This window comes from Scaptodrosophila lebanonensis, unplaced genomic scaffold (assembly GCF_003285725.1).
Source record: "Scaptodrosophila lebanonensis strain 11010-0011.00,11010-0021.00 unplaced genomic scaffold, SlebRS2 tig00000024-arrow-pilon, whole genome shotgun sequence".
NCBI classification, from domain to species: domain Eukaryota; kingdom Metazoa; phylum Arthropoda; class Insecta; order Diptera; family Drosophilidae; genus Scaptodrosophila; species Scaptodrosophila lebanonensis.
Window position 1 is genome coordinate 9,420,022 of NW_022060538.1, and position 21,698 is coordinate 9,441,719.

The window sequence follows — 21,698 nt, forward strand, 5'->3', positions numbered from 1 at the left end:
TAGCGACAGATTCAGATTAAGATTTCTATTCAATTTCAGTATCAGTATTAGTTTCATATTCAGATTCAGCTTCTGTTGTTTTGTACAAACGAGGTACAGTCGGTGAATTGGATTTATAATACGGCTGTGGTACAAGTCTATGGTCATCAAAATATTTGCATATAAAGTTAAAATAAAAATATGCGTGTGTATGTGTGTGTGTGAGAGAGCTCGCATTTGTGTGAGTGTGTTTAGTTGTGTTTGAAAGCATGTAAAACAAAATGCAAAATGATTATAATCAGGTACATTTGATATATCGGTTGTGAAACAGAGAGAGAGAGAGATAGAAAGAGAGAGATATATAGAAAACAAAAACAATAAGCAAACAAAATGAAGCAATAAATACACGGAAATTAAATGTTATGATTGTAAAGATTTTAAATGCATTTTAAATCAATGAACACTTTTGACTATTGTGGCTGTGAGTTGGCTGTATATATATGAATGTATATATGTTTATATGTAGTATTTGTATATATGTATGTATATGGGCTATTGCAATGTGTGTGTGTGTATGTGTGAGTGAGTGTTGTTTATAGAAATATGCTGTTGTTTTTTGGCTACGTATGCATGTATGTACTTGTATGTATGTATTAATGCGATTAAATTAATAAGTTATTGTTTAATTATAGCAGCAATGGGTAAATTCTTGCAAAACTGCCTTTGCAAACTAAAACGTACAAATAATAATATTTATTAGCCTCAATTAACGAAAACAAAGTGATGTAAACGAATACGTATGTATACTAAACAAATATCAAGTATACGATATATGTATAAAAAACTATAGCATACAACTTAGCGCTTATATGATTACAAGTATATAGTATGTATATAAATAGTAGTTGTGTGCCTTATGTTTAACGCATACAGGGGTTCAACAGGTTCAGTTGGCCCTAAGCTGTTTATTAAAGGTGCACATGCCAGTACAGTCAAGCTTCTTTAAAACGAACCCATTGGAAAATGGCTAAATTATAGATGTAAATTGTGCAATAAAAACAAACACTTTACTGCTTAACCAACAAGAGGTTTCCAAGCTTATGACCTATTTGAATAGAGCGACAAACTATGGGCATCGGAATGATTTTAGTTAACTTTGAACACGAAATAAACGAGTAAACAGTTATAGGCCCTAGTTCCACAACAAAATATGGAACGCTTTACAAAAATAATAATAAAACTCTGTTCTCCGGCATGCATAAGAAAGTCGCTTCACAAAACAGCTGCTTACTTCATTTACATAACTTTTATAATAAATTTGTAAATATAGCATGCGAACATATTGATTTTATTTATATAGCACTGTTTCGAGACTCAAAACATTGTGATCAATGCCACCAAAATTGATTGCAACAACTTATCAGCGGCAGATCATATAACAAGGTGTTCTAATCGAAAACATGGGAGAGATCGATAGGCTTTTTTTGTATATCACAAAACTAGCTTTTATGCGCATTATGAGCCAACATTTCATCAATTGATGCGGTTCAGTGGAACAGGGCTCTAACTAACCAAGAGGTCCATAGAGTAGCTGATTTGTTGTTTAGAAGTGTTCTTTATAGTCGTACCCCAATATACTAAATGTCTAAACGAATGCTTTGCTGAACATGTGCTCACCAAATAAGGATACAGTGAAACCTCTCTTGGCCGGAAACTCACGGTCGGTCAGTTTTTGTCTGCCCACGGGGAGTGTTCGCTTAAATACTTTATGCACGGATCGATTGCTTTAGAAAAAGTGTCCGCCGAAGAGAGTGTAAAAGAGGTGTCGATGAAAGAGATATCTGTTAAGGGAGTTTTCACAGTATTTGTTTTGATTGACAACTATTTTAGTTCAATTGTTTTTAATTAAGAATTACTTAACAAATTTTAGAAAAGAGCTTATGCGAGCTTATTGAATTGAACTCCAATGCTCTTTGAAGGGCTGCTTGTTGCAATCTATTTTATTTGGATAGTTAGAGTCATAGAATCTACAAAAAATATGGGTTCTTTTATAATTGAAAGTATTTTCATTTTTTTACATTTGTTTCTGCTATACTTTTTGCTATTTCTTCTCTCGCCCAATTCAATAGAGTTATGGCACGAATCTATGCACAGTTTTGCTGTTAAAACTATATAAGTCTATTTGACTGATAGTGCGAAAAAAGTTCTTATAAGTACCAACCTTTGGCAGATTTTGTAATATTTTTAACGAAACTGTAAATATTTTATAGTTCGAATGCTTTTGCCCACTAAAAACGAAATGTTAGCGAAAGATAAATGATTTCGCAGATATTTTGATTTTGGAACCGATTGTTTTTATCAAATTCATTGATTTCTAATAATATTATGTAGAAAACCTATTTGGGAACTATAAGTTGTGGTTGGATGCTACACGAACAGCATGAGAGGATCGAAGTGTTTTTTGTAGCACATAAGAATAATAGTAATTAAAAGAAGTTAGTTCGACAATCGAAATAATTCCAGAATTATTTCATCTATACATTTTGCAATGCGTATGTTCGCTGGAGTCGTAGACCCTTAACCCTCTTACATTACGAAAATAAAATAAAAATAAATCAGGCCAAAGGTACTGTCAGGAATTCTGGGTTCATTAGAGGAGGAAATTAGTTCGTTTTAGTTAAGTTCGACTGTACCTAAAACTGGATGGCATGTGTGTTTTGGAATGTTTCAAGCTGCGAATGTTACAGTGTGTGTGAGTGTGTGTGTATTTTTATGTGTTTAGTAGCTTTATAAAATACTTATGCAGCGTGCCGTCATGTCGTTAAGGGCCATGACTCAGCCATTTGGGTCCACCTGGGCCCGTCGATGCACCGATGTTGTCGCTGGCCACGGCTGTTTGGCATGCAACATTGTTGATGTTGTTGCTGCTGCTGCTGCTGCGGTCGCTGATGCTGTTGCATTGCTTGTTGCATTGACGGCCACAAGTGGCTTTTGTGGCCCGTTGGCAGGAACTATGGATGATGTGTTGTGGCTGAACGAGATCGGTTTGCTGCGCTGCGACGAGTTCTGCTGCTGCCTCTGCTGGCGATCCTTCAGTTGTGTGACGGCAGTCTGGCCTTTCTGACCGCTGCCATTGTTGTTGTTGCTGTTGTTGTTGCGACTGAAATGCAATTTGCTGACTGGCTGCTCCAGCGTCTTGCTGCTTTTGTTATTCGTTGTTGTCATATCGGCGGGCAATTTGAAACCATTGGTCAGTGTGGCGCCAACATATTCGTGCTCCGAGGTCGGCGTCAGTGTGGCCGCCGATTCCTCCTCGGCTAGCAAACAGATGCCATCATTGGAATTGGAATGTTTGGGGAAATTTGTATGATGGTACTGTTTCTTGCTGCCATTGCTGCTGCTGCTGGTGCTGCTGCTGCTTAAACTGCAGCTGCGACGGGCGCTGCTGCTGCCCAGCCCCAGACCCGGCATGGCGGACACCAGTGGCAGCGAACTGGGAGGTACGGCCACCTCCAGTTCAGCACCATTGGCATGCAGCGAGGAACTTTGTTGCTTGTTGCTGGCCGGCTGCAGCGCCACAGCATTTGGCGGTGTATGGCGATAGGGTATGTAGAAGGCCTTGGCATCGTGCAGCATCGCCTCCTGCGCACTCTTCGCCTCCGGCGAGCCACTGCAGAGCGGCATTTGCGACAAATTATGCACACCGGCAATACTGAGCTCGTGACCATCGCTGCCCATTTGCGATTCCTGCTCCAGGCGACGTGCTGATGGTATATTGCCATTGCCATTGCCATTGGGCAGCGGATGTGAGGAAGCTCCAGCTACTGCCGCCGCCGATGTCGATGTCTGATACTCAAGCGTGTGCTCCGGCAGCAGTTCGATGTGGTAGCGAGAGCGTGGAATTAGCGTCTGCATCTCGTGGCAATCCTGCTGCAGCGTGCTGCCACTCAGCCCTCCAGCACTGTCGCCTGGCATCACCGTGTTGCTCAGATTTCCGAAATTAATGTCCGTGGGCGTCGTCAGGTGTGTGGGTCCCTGCTGACGCGCCTTAAAACGGCGCCGCTGAAAGATGATGAACAGTGCAAAGCCAAACACACACATGAGGGACAGCATGGAGCCAATTGCAATGCCGCTATAGACCTCCGAATTAGAACTGGATCGTTCGCGTTCCAACGTGTGATGATTGTTCCTCGTCAAATCGAAGTACATGGGCGCGCCCACACCTGTGTCACCCAGCACCCGCACAGCCACATGAATCAAATCCGTCTCCGAAACATTAGGAAACTGTGGAATATACAAATTTAAATTGTTAATCACTGGAAACATTTAAGCAATCGTAGTACCATTTAGAGAAAATGAAAGAAGTACGCATTTAAATGATTATCAAATTGAAAGAAAGAGAAAAAATATTTACTTAACAAAGAAAAATAAAATTTCACTACTAAAAACCTGCAAAAGAGCTCTGGGTAGTGAAAAAAGTGAAAGAAAAATTTTTGTTAGAACTATTTACAAAACTTTTTAAGTTGAATCGATCTACACACGTAGTTGTTAATTCTGAGTTATGCTGTCGAGATGTTTAATTAATTTATTGTTAAAGGAGCTATCTATTTTTTTCATTTTTTTAATCACTTTATAAATTAGGATTGTTTTAACATTCTGCATCTTTAAGTTTCAAGATCAGTTGAATCATTATCGCTAAAACAGTTGTACTTAAATAACTAGAAATTATAACAAGAAAATGGGAGAGAGATTTTATTCTTTCTAGCTCCATTATTAAAAAAAAACCTTTCTTTATTGAAAATATATATGATTTTTCAAATCAGTTAGAAAATCAGCGGAGCGATATTAATAAATATGTATCTAAAAATTAATAAATTTATTATTCTAGTTTCGGAAATAACGATGGGAATATGAAGAGGGAAATCTTTGACACTTTTCAATCCTATGAATTGTTTAATAGGTTCTCAATTGTTTATCAATTAAAAAGCATACTTCAGGCATTGTATTCTCCTGTAAGTGATCTTTAATTTGTTTCAAAGGAATCGCCATTGGTGGGAGAATCACAAAATGTATTTTATTTAAAATGAAAAACAATAAATGTTTTGAGTAGAAATTAGTTATACCTTGTAGCTGCAGGGATTACATTTGAAAACATTGGTCTCATGTGTCACATTTCCCAGCGTCCATACTATATTATAATGATGTATTTGACCGTTGGGCTGATTTGGCGGATCCCAAACAAGCTTCAGACCATTCTCCACTATCAGACGCGAGTTGTTTATAGTGCCGGGTGCTGTGTATAAATATAATATAGTATAGTTGAGAGACAGACAAGTCTTTCTGATTTGATTGAGCACTTACGATCAGGCAGGGTCTTCACATCGATCTGTCCATAGAATATGTGATTCTCACAATTGTAAAAATGGAAATTATAGCTGTTGTTGGCAAAGAGTCCGTTGACCAACAATATTGAATTCATAATAGTTCTCTCCTTGCACTTGGGCTCCTCTTTCCGTTTGAGTGCCATCTGTATGAGCAAATGGCATTCATAGACGCAAGTATCATTGAAGCTATCCTGAAATTGAAAGGCCAACATTCGCGACTCCCGGGTGGTCAGACGAAAGGGCATGCTCGACTGAGCTGAGGTATTGTTCTCGATCTGTCAGAAGGAACGATGGAAAATGTTTTAGATAAAGTAGACTTTAGTTGGGGGCATTTATAAAAAGGTTACTAGCTGATAATAAAGAAATAAATTCAATTCAAAAAGTGCAATGGTTTAAAGATATGTATCATTTAGTCGATTGCTGTTTTCGAATCAACAATGAAAGGCAGTTGGGTTCAATACGATGGACAAAGATATATAAAAAACATATTTACATACTTGTACAAGAAGTTAAATAAAAAATGTTTTTAATGTTTCCAATTAAATTGCTACCCAGAAAACCTTCTTAAGTACATCTATTAGATCAATGTGTAGGGTTTGATTTAATTTTTACAATTTTTGAAAAATCTATGAAATAAGTAAATCAAACATAAATATAACACTATTTAATAATATACATAATACTTTCTTGATGAAAATAAAACTCCGAAACTACTAAATTTAAATGCTGGGAGGAAAGTTATTATTATTTATAATGAAGATGTAATAAAGATATTATAAAATACTAAATAAATACCTTTAAAAAATGATATATTCAATTCTTTGGTGCAGATTATTTTGGGAAATAGTCATGTTTCTATTCAAAAATGTGTACCAATGGACAAAGCTTTCTGCGATTTCTAAAAACTTAAAGAGCGGCGCTCCTTAAATTCTGTTCTTCACAATAAATATGATTTGAAACCTAGGAAACGAAACTATCGATGCTACATAACACTCGGTTAAGAAATTGTTTTTAAACCATATATGTAGTTTATGTAATAACAAATAGAGGGACTAATTATAAACAAGATTTACAAATGAAGTCCATCCATTGTAAAAAATGTTTTCCTTTTTTTTTTTTTTATAAAAAGTGACTACAATACTGAAAGCTATTTTCTAATTCAAAATTAATTAATTAATTTAATGTTAATTTTTGTGCACACTACTATTAAGGAAATAATAGAAAATATCCACTGTTTTGTAAGCCAAGTTTTGTAAATAAAGTGTTCTTCTTGTTTTGAGCCTCAGCGGGTTGTGTAAGAACCCCTAATCGTCCCCAATAAATTAAAGATGTTCTCACTACAGTACAGTTTACTCACAATCTTCCAGCGCACATAGCGAAAGTCCTGACCCAAATACTCGTTTTCGCTAGTGATGATGAGGACACGCATCTTAATGCGCGTAAAGTGCTGCAGAAGGAGGCCCGTGACATTGGCATCCACCACCAAACTGAATATGTCCTCCTCCAATTCCAAAGCCATGTCGTCCACCTCGTTGTCCAGTACCTCGTGCTCGGCATTACGCAGCACGTTGGTGGCTGCCGTTTGATTTAGCGGCTCTATGGTTGTCAACTGGCGTCGGACTATATCCTCGTTGAGGTCGACGGGCGCGACGGTGCCTATGAGCGGGGATTTCAGCAGCTGCTCGGGATGCGGATGCGTGTGATTAATGGAGAACTGCAAGATGAAGTATTTCTTCGTTTCCAGCTCGGCCTGTGACCAGAAGACAAAGGTGTCGTTCTTAATGTGCACGGAGAGCAGCAACACTAAACAGACAGGCCGAAGAAAGGAATGGAGAAAGAGAGATGGTATTAGTGGCAGTGGCCTTGTGGTTAATGGTCTGGGACCGGGTCTATACTCACGCCCTTGAGTGCAGCATGTGACCGGCGGACTACGCAATGAGCTCTGATATATTCGTTGCTGAGTCAGCGTGCGCGTCCGCACCTCGGAGGTGGGGAAGAGGACGCGCGTAATCAGCGCAAATGGACGATAGGCGGGCAACGCATTCGAGATGATCACATACGAGGTGTGGTTCAGCTTCATTGGTGGCAATGAGCTCCAGTTGTGGGGATTACTGCGCACAATATGAACCACAAATAGTGACTGAAATCAAATCCGAATTGCGAATTAGTAAAGCGTAGACGAAATTTGATTAAAATTGTGTTTTGAAAATGTGCTGCAACAACAAGTTGTTTGTGGCAATAAAGGTTTTCATTATTTAAGGTCAATTCAAATAATTAAATTAAAAATTAAAAGGTATTTCATTTAATGTAATAATGCAGAAAACCAGTAAATCAACAATTTATTATTGGTTGTTCGAGGGCATAATTCGATTTATTCTGCTGCAGTTTATCGTACGAGGAAAGTTCCAGAAGTATTGAAACAAAGAAAACGTGAAAAATTCGTATAAATACACCTTTTTTCTACACAGTCCCCTTTTACTTAGATCGATATGTTTATGGTGAGAAAAGTGGAGTTTCTCAGAACTCTCTAAATAAATAATTTGTTAATTTTTATGCTATTGTGTTGCTCATATCTTAAATACTTTCTAAAATATCACTCCAAGCTGCTTCTAAAGCTTTACTAAAACTTTACTATATTTATAATAATAGCATATTATGCTGAAATGTGGTGTCAAAAATTCGATAGCATTATGAAAGCATTTTCTCAAGATTGTAGGTATTTGTTTGACGACTATAACTAAAATCCTTTTTTTTAACTTTTAACTTAAAAAGCATTTTTTAAATACTGTCAACCTTTGATCCATTTTCAAAAAAGCTCTAAAGCAACCTATTTTTGAACCCTATTATTCAGATTGTGTAGGTATTTTAAATTATAAAAATATATTGCACCAGTCTGCATTCAATGTTTTCATTTTACTTATAATTTAAATGGTATAGTATACTTGGAATAAATGATAGACATAGGCCTAAATATCTAGTAGCTTTGAAGCCTTAAAGGTCTTTTTTAAAAAAAATATTTTTTTTTACCGTTTTTTTTAAGTAACCAGTCTGCCCACAATGTTATACGTTAATATTTCAAATAAATTCGAAGTAACATTTTCGGGAAATATGTTTACTGAAAAATATAAATAACAACAAGAGAGAACGCTACAGTCGAGCAAGCCCGACAGTGTAATACCCTGTACCCAGGTAAACTTCCGTCACTGAGTTATATGCGCCCATAGCAGCAGCAAAAAGAGGAAGAAGAAGAGCGAACTTGTTGCTGCAGTTTGGGGGGGTTGTACTGGCGAGAATTTGTTTTGCTAATAACTTTTCTTAAAATTGACCGAATTGAATAATATTTTGAACAACAATAGACAATTATATATAAATTATGTGTGCAAAGTTTGGTTTAGGTAGCATTTGAAATGTGGACGCTATTGACGAAATTCTGTAGCGGGGGAAGGGGGGGAAAATTAAAAAAAATAAAATAAACTCGTCCTTACTCGGACCTAGGAGAATCTGGATGCCAACTTTGGTTATTCCAGCTTTTATAGTTTCTGAGATCCTTGCGTTCATCCAGACGGACGGACAGACGGACAGACGGACGGACATGTCTAGATCGATTTCTCTCGTCATGCTGATTCAGAATATATATACTTTATGGGGTCGGAGATGCTTCCTTCTGTATGTTACATACTTTGCACAAACCTAATATACCCTTTTTACCCTACGGGTACAGGGTATAAAAAGTCCTCCTCCCTGATATATAGTACATAAATAGTAACTACGAAGTCATTTAAATGTTAGAGTATTATGTATAATGCGTTTAATTTTATAGGTTCTAGAAGTTTCATGTTTTTTAAGCCCTTTTTAATTTCTAAAATAATAATATATATTTATGCTTATTTCCAATTTTTATCAAATGCACTTCAAATACGAAACCTTTACCCCAAAAGCGTGTATTTAGATTTAGTAAAGCTTAGAGAAATGACGAAAAATGATTGAAAATTAATTTTTAATGTAAGCACACAACTGTGGTGCTGCAAGTTATTTTTGCAATGGCCTTCTGGCTTCACTCACCTCCATAATGCGACTGTCAAAGGTCACATTGATGGCGTTAAAGCTGTGTGGGTAGCAGCGAATATTCTGTAATGGATTTGGCTGCTCCAGCTGCTGTTTCAGGAGTATCTCGCCGGTCATGTGGTCCTCACCGGCGACATTGCGAGCAAAGCATTGGTAGATGCCCTCCTCCTCGGGATCAAAGGAATGTATTTCCAAAGTGTTGCTACTAATATAGCGTGTATAGGAACTATTGAGCTGTGCACCATTGTGATACCAGGTGAGTGTGGGACGCGGATTGCCCTCGGCGCGACAACTAAGCGTTATGGGTAAACTAATGGACACAACCTCCACGGGCAGTGTGTTGAGAATGCGCGGAGCTGTGGTCACCAGCACGTGAAACGTTTGCCGGTCCAGCGGTGTGACGCAGGTATAGTGGCCCTCATGTTGCACCATGCTGGCATTGATTATGGCATAGGACACACTGTTGTTGCTCAGCTTGGTCAGCGTGTTGTTACTGTTCTGGAACCACCACTCGATGGCCACAAAGTCGGCCACGGCACGGCATTGCAGCACAAGTGAACCACTAGTCGGCACATACTGGGTGGCATTCTGCAGCTCTGGCAATAGCTGCGCTGCCGAAACGGGCGGCTGACCACTCGACTCGATCCACAGCGTCCACACGTACTGGCGATGGCCCTTGTTGGCAAATTGGTTGAGCGCCACGCATCTGCAAAAGCATAGAACATGTACGAGTATAAGTAGAGTTGGCAGGCTAAATACAATTCGATTGGGCAGTGTGCACAGTGGGCGCGAGCTCGTGCACCCTGCTTGCCATGCTAATTGGCAGCAATTATGGACGCTTGTCTGTGTGGGGTGGCCACGCAAAACCTTCTGCAAAAGTGTTAATAAATATGTACATATTTGCATGCATTCCTTCTTGCCCCCGTTGCGACGGATGCATTAATTAGTGTGGCCAGGGTAGCGTAAACCCACACGAGTCTGCGGCACAGTGGACCGGAAACCAAGGAGATAAGTCTCACTTATACTAAGTATTTAGCAAAAAAAAAACAAAAAATTAATATCGAATAAATAAATTGCAGCTTTGGTGCTTCGCATGAGAAGCGCAGAGAATGTCATTCAAAAAAAAAACAAAAATTAGCAAATAGTCTTTAAAACTCGCTGCCATTGTGTCGGGTCAGTGAAAACTTGCTTTTCAATGAATTGGCAGAGAAAATGATAAATAAAACTATTTGTTATCATAGAAAATAAAAATTGCTCAGATGCTTCATAGAATAGAGGCAAAAAAATTAATCAAATTTTTATCAAAAATATTAACTAAATCAACAGTTGGTCTCTAAAACTCGCTCCCATTGTGCTGTGGTCAGTGATAAGCTGTTATTGGCCAACACTTAAAGCCAAATGGAAATTTGTTTTCCAATTTATTTTCAGAGAAAAGGATAGATTGAATTGTAAACGAAGGTTAAAGTAAATTAATTATTATTATATAGAAAAACAAGAGAGAACGCTACAGTCGAGCAAGCCCGACAGTGTGATACCCTGTACCCAGGTAAACTTCCGTCACTGAGTTATATGCGCCCATAGCAGCAGCAAAAAGAGGAAGAAGAAGAGGGAACTTGTTGCTGCAGTTTGTGGGGGTTGTACTGGCGAGAATTTGTTTCGCTAATAACTTTTCTTAGAATTGACCGAATTGAATAAAATTTTAAACAACAATAGACAATTATATATAAATTATGTGTGCATTATGTGTGGTTTAGGTAGCATTTGAAATGTGGACGCTATTGACGAAATTCTGTAGCGGGGGAAGGGGGGGAAAATTAAAAAAAAAACATAAACTCGTCCTTACTCGGACCTAGGAGAATCTGGATGCCAACTTTGGTTATTCTAGCTTTTATAGTTTCTGAGATCCTCGCGTTCATCCAGACGGACGGACGGACAGACGGACGGACATGTCTAGATCGATTTCTCTCATCATGCTGATCAAGAATATATATACTTTATGGGGTCGGAGATGCTTCCTTCTGTATGTTACATACTTTGCACAAACCTAATATACCCTTTTTACCCTACGGGTACAGGGTATAAAAAATTGCTCGGTGCTTGGCATGAGAAGCGCAGAGGAGGGCTTCAAAAAATGCTATAATTTCATCTATCAGCTTTTCTAGCTTATAAGACTTTCTTTTTATAATTTTAATGTTGTTTAAATAAAATAACAAAAATAAAAACACTGAATGGAAACTGGTTTTTCAATTTATTTGCAGGGAAGAGAATAGCAGAGAATGGCTTCCAAAATTTCTATAATTTGTAGGTGGGATCAAAAAAGAGAACAAATTTCAGCAAGTGGTTTCTAAAACTCACTACCACTGTGCCTTGGTCTGTGTGAAGGTGTTGATGGCTTTCCTAGCTTATAAGGCTTTTTTTTATAATTTTCATATTGTTTAAATAAAATACATAAAAATGAGAAGGGCTTCCAAAATTACTATAATTTGTAGGTGGGAGCAAGAAAGCGGAGAAATTTCATCCAACGGTTTCTAAAACTCACTGCCACTGTGCCGGGGCCAGTGCTAAGGTGTTGATGGCCAACACTAAGTATCAGCCAAATGGAAAATTGCTTTTCCATCTATTTACAAGGAGGAAGATACAGAGAGGGGTGCACTCGTATATGTCTAATTGGTTGGCGAGTAACTCACTTGTATTTGCCTGCATGCTCGAGTCTCAGCTGGCGGAGTATCAGCGTTCCATTTGCCAATATGAGCACACTGCAATGAGAAAAGTCACGCACATCAGTTATAAGTAGTGGTTGGCAGACCGGGCAGTTGGACATAAGTGCTGGAAACGGTTATTGATTACATCAAGTGGGCAGGCGGCGCATCGCTTCTAATGGGGTGCCTCTAACTCATACCTCACTCGATGGCTACAATACTCGGATCTTTACTCGCCTGTTGTCATTGGCCAGCGACTCGTTGCCAAAGTACCAGCTGATGTGGGCCGCGGGCACACTGTACATGGGACAGTGTAAGGCCAGGGGCTGTCCCTCATAAGCACTGATGTTGGCGCTCACCTGTGAGCCGGGGGTCAGGCGCTTGAGCACTGCAGTAAGGAAGTAAAGCAATTAGCGTTCCTGTGTGCTGTTCATATTCGTACATACCTGGATATTCGACCGTCACGCTATCGGAGATTACGGCCACCTCATCGGATTCGATTTTGCAATGATAGACGCCGCTGGCACGCTCGTTGGGGGGCAGGCGCAGCGTGCCATTTTTGTAGATGAAGAAATCGTTTTTGCGTATCGACAAGTGCTCGATGGCCTCGTCGTTCCGATACCAGGTGCAGAAGAAGGCATTATCTGTGGTATAACAAATCGTTTGCGTGTGAGTTGCAAGCACGCTGTGCATTTAACCTTTTCAGTTATAACCCCCCCTCTACTCTCTCTCTTTTTCCAACTTACTCTGATAGTATTCATCGGGGTGAACCAGAGGCTGGCATGGCAAAAAGTATGGTGTGTGTAGCTTGGTAATTGTCAGTCTTGTTACAGGATGCTTTTTAATCTGTAGAGATGGCTTCGGTGTGGTTGTGTTTTTCTGTTGTGTGGCAGCAACTGAAATAGATTTAAGATTTAATTCGGTTAGTGGCGGATTTCAATTTAGTTTAGAGTATTGATTGAATATAAATCTGAGATAGTGGCGACCAATGTGAGTGCAGTAGCGAAAAATTTAGTTCAATTACAGAGTATTATTGTAGAATTGATTTCTGTGGAGCAAGAGAATAAGTCCCTTGTGAACATATTTCAATTTAATTGAATACCTAAATTTCGTGTGCCATTTTGGCTTAAAGTAAAAATAGAGTAGTTCATAATCAGCTAGAAACGACCAAAAAAGTTATCTTCTTCGGTGTCTTACAAGAAAACTTTATATCAGCTTATAGTCACGAGTGTTGCAACAATATTAGATGTGAATACAACTTTCTCAATTTGCAGTTATGTTCCCATATATTTTGAAATAAATAAGTAGTTGGTACAAGAACTATTTTAAATCAAATCGGTCTATACAAGGAAATTTAAAAGCTGGCATGGAGCTATGCACCCAGCCAACAATGGGAACAGCCAGCAATCGTAACGTGGAGGTAAAAATATTAAGGCTAATTACTGGTGCACTCTGCTAATCCCTGATCTTAGCCAGAATTTGGCAAAATTTAACAATTCGTAATAGCTTAGACAAAACACAATTTAACTGATACTTAAACCGATTAATTTTTAGGGCCAAGGCTATTGTTTCATCTCGATAGCTTATAAACTGTGCTGATGGTCAATGTGATTTGAATTTGTCTATATGTATGTGCTTCTAGGCACATACAATTGTACACCACCAAAAAGTATATACCTTTAAACATTTCAATAAAGTACATAAATTAGTATCTTAAAAAAATGCAACATAGGGCTTCATTTAAATGAGAGATGAGCATGGGGACCGATTGAGCAGCAATATTTATTGAAATAATCAGGAAGGTTTGATTAAGATCAACGATAACTTAGCATTAAATGATAAAACAAAAAATAAAGCTGAGCAACTATTTCTTCCTCAGTTAAGCCACGGGAGATCATTCTGTTCAAATCATGAGCAAATAAAACACACAATACGGCTGTCTGTCCTATAAATTATTAAATAAAATTGATTTATTATGTTGTTATGAACGTTGTACCCCAATGTAACAGAAATGTTAGAAACTGTCAATTGTCCATAATTCCAAAACAAGAATATGTTGAAACATAATATTTACTTACTATTTTTAACTTCTACTTATTTGCTGAATGATTTTAGATAGGTTTTATAAAAATGTTAAATTTTAAAAGAAAGTTTCTTAGCAAGTTTTGGGCGGGCTTGCTAAAAGTCAGCTTATGGAAATTATTGCCATATGATGTGTAAAAACTGAATTACAGATACATTCCTTCACATGTATAAAAGATGTCAGTTTGCATATTAAAGAATATTTGTAAGTTAATTCAAAATTGCAGGGACTTTTTACAGATATGTCCCAGATAAAGGGTTAAAGCTACAGCCACGGAGTAAAAATGTGTAATGCTTGTATTTCATTTTCCCATTAATATAAATTGTTTAATCTATTGATTTCTTACTTTAACGTCTAATTGCCTTTACTTACTTGTATAACATTTCAAATAAAATACATCTTGATTAAACAGATTATAAAATAAGAATTATAAATATTAAAAACTATTCAATTAACTGAATTGCGGCGAAAATGTTTGTGGCAACAGGGCTTAATTGAGGCAAAGTTCATTATAGAATAAACGGATTATTAAATAATAATTATAAATATTAAAACTCGTCAATTAACAGAATGGCGGAGAGAAAGTTAATGACAACAGAAATTACTTGAGGCAAAGTTCATTATAGATGTGTTTTTTTTAATATGTTTTTTAATTGAAAATCTAATTTGAAGTTGAATTATGTCTTGCTTAACCCAATTTTCGATACGAACATATAGTATAGTATATGACTAATCCATTATAATTGGCAGGCATATTTTTATGCGAAGCCATTTCTAATTGGGAGACCTCAACAACAGTTTCTTGGAAGTCTTTGTTTACAACAAAATGCACTCGTGCAAGCAAACAGAAAACTGCAATGTTATTTATATTCTAGCATAATCTATTGGCTGTTATAAATTTCACGCTTTTCATTTAGCACGACAAGTCGCCAGACCACCAAACCATCCGGCAGACAGACAGAAAGACGGACCGAGCCCCCAGACCGAGCTGCGACAGTGGCTTCTTTGTTGACTCTATGGCGCGACTCCTCTAGATGGTGTTGGCGCGCATTGCCCATAAAATACATGGCGAAAAATCTGGGAAATAGAAAATAGGCGGCTAGGCAGTCAGTCAGTCGGGCGGGTAGTCGTTGAAGAAGTCGGGGGAGCAGGGAGCAGGGAGCAGGGGCAGGGGCGAGTGGTACGTGTTGCAGGCGTGTCCACCAAGCCTTGGTGTGTTAATTAATTTTTCTGCTACTGCTACCATTGTTGTTGACTCTAAAGTAGTTGTTGTTGTTGTAGTTACTGACTTTTTTATTAGTTTTGTTGTTGCCTTTTGTTGCACTTGCACGTCAGTTAATCTTAGCACATAATTTCAAGGAGGATTGTAGAACTGGCATTACCTTTTAGTATGTAGTTTTAATTTTATTTTATGTGCCACTTAACTTTGTTGCTGGCTGCAACAATTAACCCGCATTACAGCGGTTTTTTATTGCAGCATTTTCTGGCATTTTAAAGCACCCGTAATAAGCCGTTAAAGGGCACATATTTTTGGTTTTACGGGCCTGATTTTTGTGAGTAGATTAACGGGGAAAACCGCAAATATATTACATTACTGTGAAAATGTATGGAAAGGTGGCTGATTTGTTAGTCAAATTTTGTAGGGAACGGCATTATTTATTGGCATTTCTAAGCAGCTACACATAGCGTTGAAATGCGTTCATACTATATTTATGGATTGGCTTACACCAGATGTTTGTTGAGTTAATAAACGTAAAACACATAAACAAAAGTTATAAAAAAGTATTCAAATGTTATTTGCAAAGCGAAAGGTTCACAAATATTGGAGACAAGGAAAGCCATTAACAAGCTATTTATTAGCGAAAATGAGTTTAAGTGAATGTTTGAAAATGTTGAACTTTAATGAGTAATTTATTTTTGGCAGAATACTCGTATATACACTTTTACCTTTATAAAAATGTTTAGTTTGGGGTTTTCATACACATACTTGTATATGTAGTTTTAGTTTCATTTTTTTTAAATGGTCAACAATATGAAGACGGCTTTAATATTGTTGTAATTTTTATTTAATGTTATTGATTCGAAGGCATTAATGGTTAAACAATTATAATGAGTAAACGAGGTCTGGAATTTTTGCCATATGTAAAATTCTTGCCATCCAAAAAGTGGTGTTTCCAATTTCAGGACTAAAGCTATTCGAAGTTTTACATTTCTAGAGTGCATTTCGAAGATTGATAAATTGATTTTTAGCGTTTAACTTTCGGTTTTAAATCAAACATAAAACAGTATTTTTAAGGAAACTAAATAAAAGGGAACAAAATAGGGTGGAAGAGAAAAGCGAGCACAATTTGTAAACATCTTGTTACAATAGCAGGGAAGTTGTTATAATAGCAAAAATATGATGTAATGGCTTAAGGGAATATGAATACTATTTTAGCCCTTATACGGTCCAAGATCCTTGCGTTCATACAGACGGACAAATGAACGGTATTGATTAAGAATATATATATATATATAAAGTACTTGTGTATTGCCAAGCTATCTTCTTATAGCTTTACAACTACTATACCAATTTATCCTTTGGCTGCATTATACAAATTAAAAGCTATTGCGCAATATTTGAAAATTTAGTTAATGAATAACTTTTAACTCCGATGATTAATAAACGTTTTTAAAAATATAAAAAGTGAAGATAAATTGAAGTAAATAAATAAGGTAGTATTAAATGAAATCCGAATGTAAAGGCAAACGGATTCATTTCCGCCTAAATTCAATCTTCTAAATATATAACTTTAGCTTTTATATTTCCATAATTTTTGGAAATTTATCATCAATATCCTACATTTATTTTTCTTTTAATTGCCTTCAATTTAGAGAAAATGTTGTGACGAAAAGTTCAATCAATTGATAGCTGATATGTATCGAGAATACAAATTACGCTGTGTTCTAAAGTTTGTCTTAAGAACACCCAAATGTTGATGACCCCTTTGCTAAACAAGGGTTAAAATTTGGCTCACGTCAAAAGCAATGACTGTGATAAGCACACCATGGCCAACAAAAACAAATCGAGTACAAAACGACAATTACATTTGCATACGACTTTGTTGATGTTTGCTGAAGAGTTACTTCAACACATTCGCATCAACAATATCTATTAGCTGCAATAATTTCTAGTGCGCATTCTCAGAATTGCGCAGTGCCCGAGGAATGGCAAATGGGTGAAATGGGTAAAATGGCTAAAAATGTGTAAAAACTGCCAAATGGGAAATGGACAGAGCTCAGAGCTCGTAGCAACAGAGACAGCAGGAGCGCAGAGCGTTGTTGAAAATAACAAATAGCCAAACATTAGTCAAATGCGTTGAAATTTATGCTAAAAATGCAATCAACTAGCGTTCCGCTTGCCCGCCACTACTCCATGTGTTCGCGGCCCACCCAAGAGTCTAAAGTGGTGGAGACGCATTCGGTTGTGGCAGTTAACGAGCCAGAGAAATTGTGGCACGCTGCCAGTTCTGAGGAAACTGCTTATTTGTTTAGTTTTTGATAAATGAACTTATATAAATTAGATAATTGTCGTGCATGCAGAGAGAGAGAGAGAGAGAGAGAGAGAGAGAGAGAGAGAGGGAGAGCGACTAAGGCTAAATCGGTGCACGAATGCAACCTGCAACCAGCAATCCGCAACTTGCAACGAGATCATAAACAATGTACCCCTAATGTGCTGAAATACGAGTATGTATGTGTGTATGCTGAAGGGCTTATACAGAATATTTTCTTTATTTGTGGAATTTGCCATGTTGCATGTTTGTACGCAATGTGTTGCAATTTTTATTGCTGTAATTATACGCAATGCACACACACGCACACACACACACAACACAGGCGGCAATTTGACGCATGAAAATGACTTTGTGGCAGCCACGACTTTTGAGCAGAAGTCGCCACCGAAGCTGCAACTGCCGCGTCAGCGCTAAATGCGGCAAATTTACAAACATACAGTATTTAGGGGGCCGAGGGATATACAATATATAACTATACTTATATAGGTACATGCTCGCAGCTATCAACAGCAACTGGCATCGCATGTGTAGGCCCAACCTAATTGTTGTGCCGTAATTGTTTCAATGGTGGGGCGTTTAATTACGCTTTGAAAAATACTCGACATTGGCTTTGGAGTCGGAGTCGGACTCGGACTCGCCGCAAAGTTAAAGCTCAGCACATTTTTTTGATTTCGGGTTACATCGGGGCACATCAGAGCACACCTTTCAGCCATTTAGCAAACCCATTTGCTAGCAAAGGCCAACAACAACATACTTGTACTCGTATAAAGATTAGGGAAGTATTGTTGTGACTCGTTAGCATGCAGCTCCTACCTGACATACCTCAAATATTAAATTGCTTGTGTATTTCGAGAAGCAATGGACTCTTAATGTGAATTTAAAATAAATTCAGAATACCTTTATTATGTTAGTTTCATGTCAGCATATCTTTGCAGCAAAATGTTAACCTCAAAATAACGAAAATATTTTTTACCTCACAAATATTTATCACATTGCCTTGCTCTACACTACAGTGCACAAATATGATTTACTCTATTTATAATATACTCTATCTTTCAAATCTTGCATTCTTCATTCATGAATATAAATTTATTGCTTTCAAAGTAATGCCCTGCGGTTGCAATGCCAACACTCTTTCCAATCCTTGGAGCAACCCAAAATATTCTTTCCTGAAGTGGTTTTTATACCCTGTACCCAAAGGGTACAAGGGTATATTAGTTTTGTGCGAGTGCACATGGAACACACAGAAGGAGGCTTGGTAGACCCCACAAAGTATATATATTCTTGATCAGCATGACAAGCCGAGTCGATATAGCCATGTCCGTCTGTCCGTCTGTCTGTCCGTCTGTCTGTCTGTATGAACGCAAGGATCTCCGAAAGTATAAGAGCTAGAATAACCAAACTTGGTATATAGATTCTCCTGAGACCGAGAAAGGACGAGTTTGTTCATTTTTTCTGATCCACCCCCCCACTCCCCCCCTATTAACGATTTTCTATAACTCCCGTAATTCTTGGAATTTTGAACTAAAATTTGGTAGTCACATTAGGTTAGTAATTATATATCCGCATACCAAGTTTCATTATGATAGAATGATCGGAAAGAAAGGTATAGCCATATAACCAGGCCCAATGCACACATACATACATATGTACAAGTACAAAAACACGCATAAGGCACGATTCTGATGTAAATGCATGTATGCATGCATGGAATATTTTATATTTAATTTAGTTAATTAATTAAATTAATTTAGTTAATTACTTTAATTTAATTAATTAATTAATTTAATTACTTTTTTGTGGGGTGGTACAGGGTATTTAAGAGTTGAGCCTGCTCGACTTTAGCATTCCTTTCTTGTTAGTACAGATTCATTATTAAGTAGCTAGAATTAGTATTTAGTAGCTAGAGGTCTTACACAGCTAAATAAAGCGAATACTACATCCATTGTGGCGACATCCTCATGATAAGCCCGTGCAGTGTTTTTGGAACCTAAAGAGTTTTGACTTTTATGCGGAACAATTGTTCTCCTGAAATACTGTTGACTGATCCATTCGAAATAATTGCCATGTCATGATGTTTTTGGTTGTCTTGAATTAGGGATGTAAGTCGAAGGGAAAACATCGATGTCTCTCTATCAAAAATAGATGCATGGTCGATGCATCGAAAAAACATCGATGCATCGATGTTTTAAAAAATTAACTTTCCATTCACAAAATAGCGATTATTAGGGGGAGAAAATCAACAGCGATGTTTGAAATAAAAAATGTTTATATATCAAGAACAGTGATGTTTGAAATAAAAAATGTTCATATATCAAGAAAGACTGTCATAGTATTATACTAAATGTTGTTAATCAAAAAAGTACTCGTAATATTGACTTTTGATGATTTACTTAAAAAAACTGATTATATACAGTTTTAAAAACAACGACGTGTGCAGCTACACCTTTTAAGCATATTAAGTGTAACATAATATGTATACGAAAAAAAGAAGATCAAATACAAACTAAAATGTATATTACAAAATACACATTTTAATGAAAACATCAAATAATTTATAATACAAATACGACAAACCACACAAAGAAATTTGACCGCCCAAAAAAACATGAATAATGTTCGATGTTTGGACAAACACCGATGGATAAACGATGCATCGTTAGCAAAAAACCATCGGAAAACATCGATGCATCGTGGTAAAAACATCGTCGATGTTTTTTACATCCCTATCTTGAATGTGGTTCGTCTTCCCTATCGAAACACCCACTCGATTTCAGGGACATTTTTGTACACAGTAGTATATTAGCCGTTTGTACACTTACATTATTATATTCTCCTGGAACAATAATTTTCATTCTACAAGTAAGTTTCGTAAGTTATTAGGCTTAGTTAGGCACTATGACAATATTTGAAATATACACATTAGTTACTTAGATACATACGAGTATTAGCTATAAAGACAGTTTATTATTTTAGGAATAAGAGGATTTTAAATTTAATTAAATTCCTCTGTTATTCTTGTTGTTACAAATTTAGTTGTTTAAATAACACTCTAGGTATTTTGAATTTTTCTTTTAGTTTTGCTTTCAGTTTAGCTGGAAAGTACATAGCTTGCATTTCTAATAGTCTTAAAGTCTAAATAAATGAAAAGTAACAAGTAAAAGCCAATTATTTATTTATTATAATCAATCATTGAATAGTGTTTTGTGGCTATGAAACAATTAGCAAAGAAGTTCTATAAAAGAATAAGTATTGTTTATACTTCTTGTGTCACGCAAATTAAATCTTATCAAGCAAATCCTGGATCGAACACATCTCCCAGCCTATCTCTCTCCTTTTTCTTTTATTTGAAACAGTATTATCCTTTATATTTTTGTGTATTTTAAATCTCACAAGTTTAATATAGATAAATTGGAAAACTGCTGACCATTATGGTTCGTATTTCTAATATATTGTATTCTATATTGTAGAATTTGGAGTTGATTGAATTCTAAAGCGATGTAACAGGAAACTGCACCAATTTTAGGAATTTTAAATTGTTGATCAACTTCTAGCAACAATCTTTTGTCAATACATCCACCTATAGGAACGTTTTTGGCTGAGCAGTAAAGTAAATTGTTTTTTGTGCCGTCCAGCTATAAATTTGTTTTATTCGATCACCAATTTATTGCAATGCTGCTCTTATTCTCAAATTTTAAGGTGTCCATTTATTCTAATATTTCTCTTGAGTAAAGGGAGTTATTTAGTCCGATTCGCCTGATAGTATACCTCTACTATACAAGAACATATTAGCTGCAACAACAGAACGCACTATGCTTAATAGCAAAATAAGTTTTTATTTATAGCATTTATTGGCAAGTTCACGTTAGCTTAAAAGTTGTGCCAAACTTGCCTCATTTTGTAAAGTAAGTGTGTCATGAAATTGATATGTTCC

The 21,698-nt window shown here is 36.9% G+C and overlaps 1 protein-coding gene across 1 annotated transcript in view; it reads right to left on the reverse strand.

Annotated features, from left to right (window-relative positions):
* Positions 1-2,428: 2,428 nt before the first annotated feature.
* LOC115621173 overlaps positions 2,429-21,698 on the reverse strand; it is a 109,893-nt gene continuing 90,623 nt past the window's right edge. The window contains exons 2-11 of the mRNA XM_030514737.1: positions 12,874-13,023; positions 12,574-12,771; positions 12,365-12,515; positions 12,116-12,184; positions 9,426-10,134; positions 7,263-7,503; positions 6,721-7,166; positions 5,341-5,638; positions 5,103-5,272; positions 2,429-4,263 (exon numbers count right to left, since the gene is read on the reverse strand). Of these exons, the coding sequence (XP_030370597.1) occupies positions 2,815-4,263; positions 5,103-5,272; positions 5,341-5,638; positions 6,721-7,166; positions 7,263-7,503; positions 9,426-10,134; positions 12,116-12,184; positions 12,365-12,515; positions 12,574-12,771; positions 12,874-13,023 (3,881 nt within the window). The 3' untranslated portion in view covers positions 2,429-2,814. The remainder of the gene's footprint in view (positions 4,264-5,102; positions 5,273-5,340; positions 5,639-6,720; positions 7,167-7,262; positions 7,504-9,425; positions 10,135-12,115; positions 12,185-12,364; positions 12,516-12,573; positions 12,772-12,873; positions 13,024-21,698) is intronic.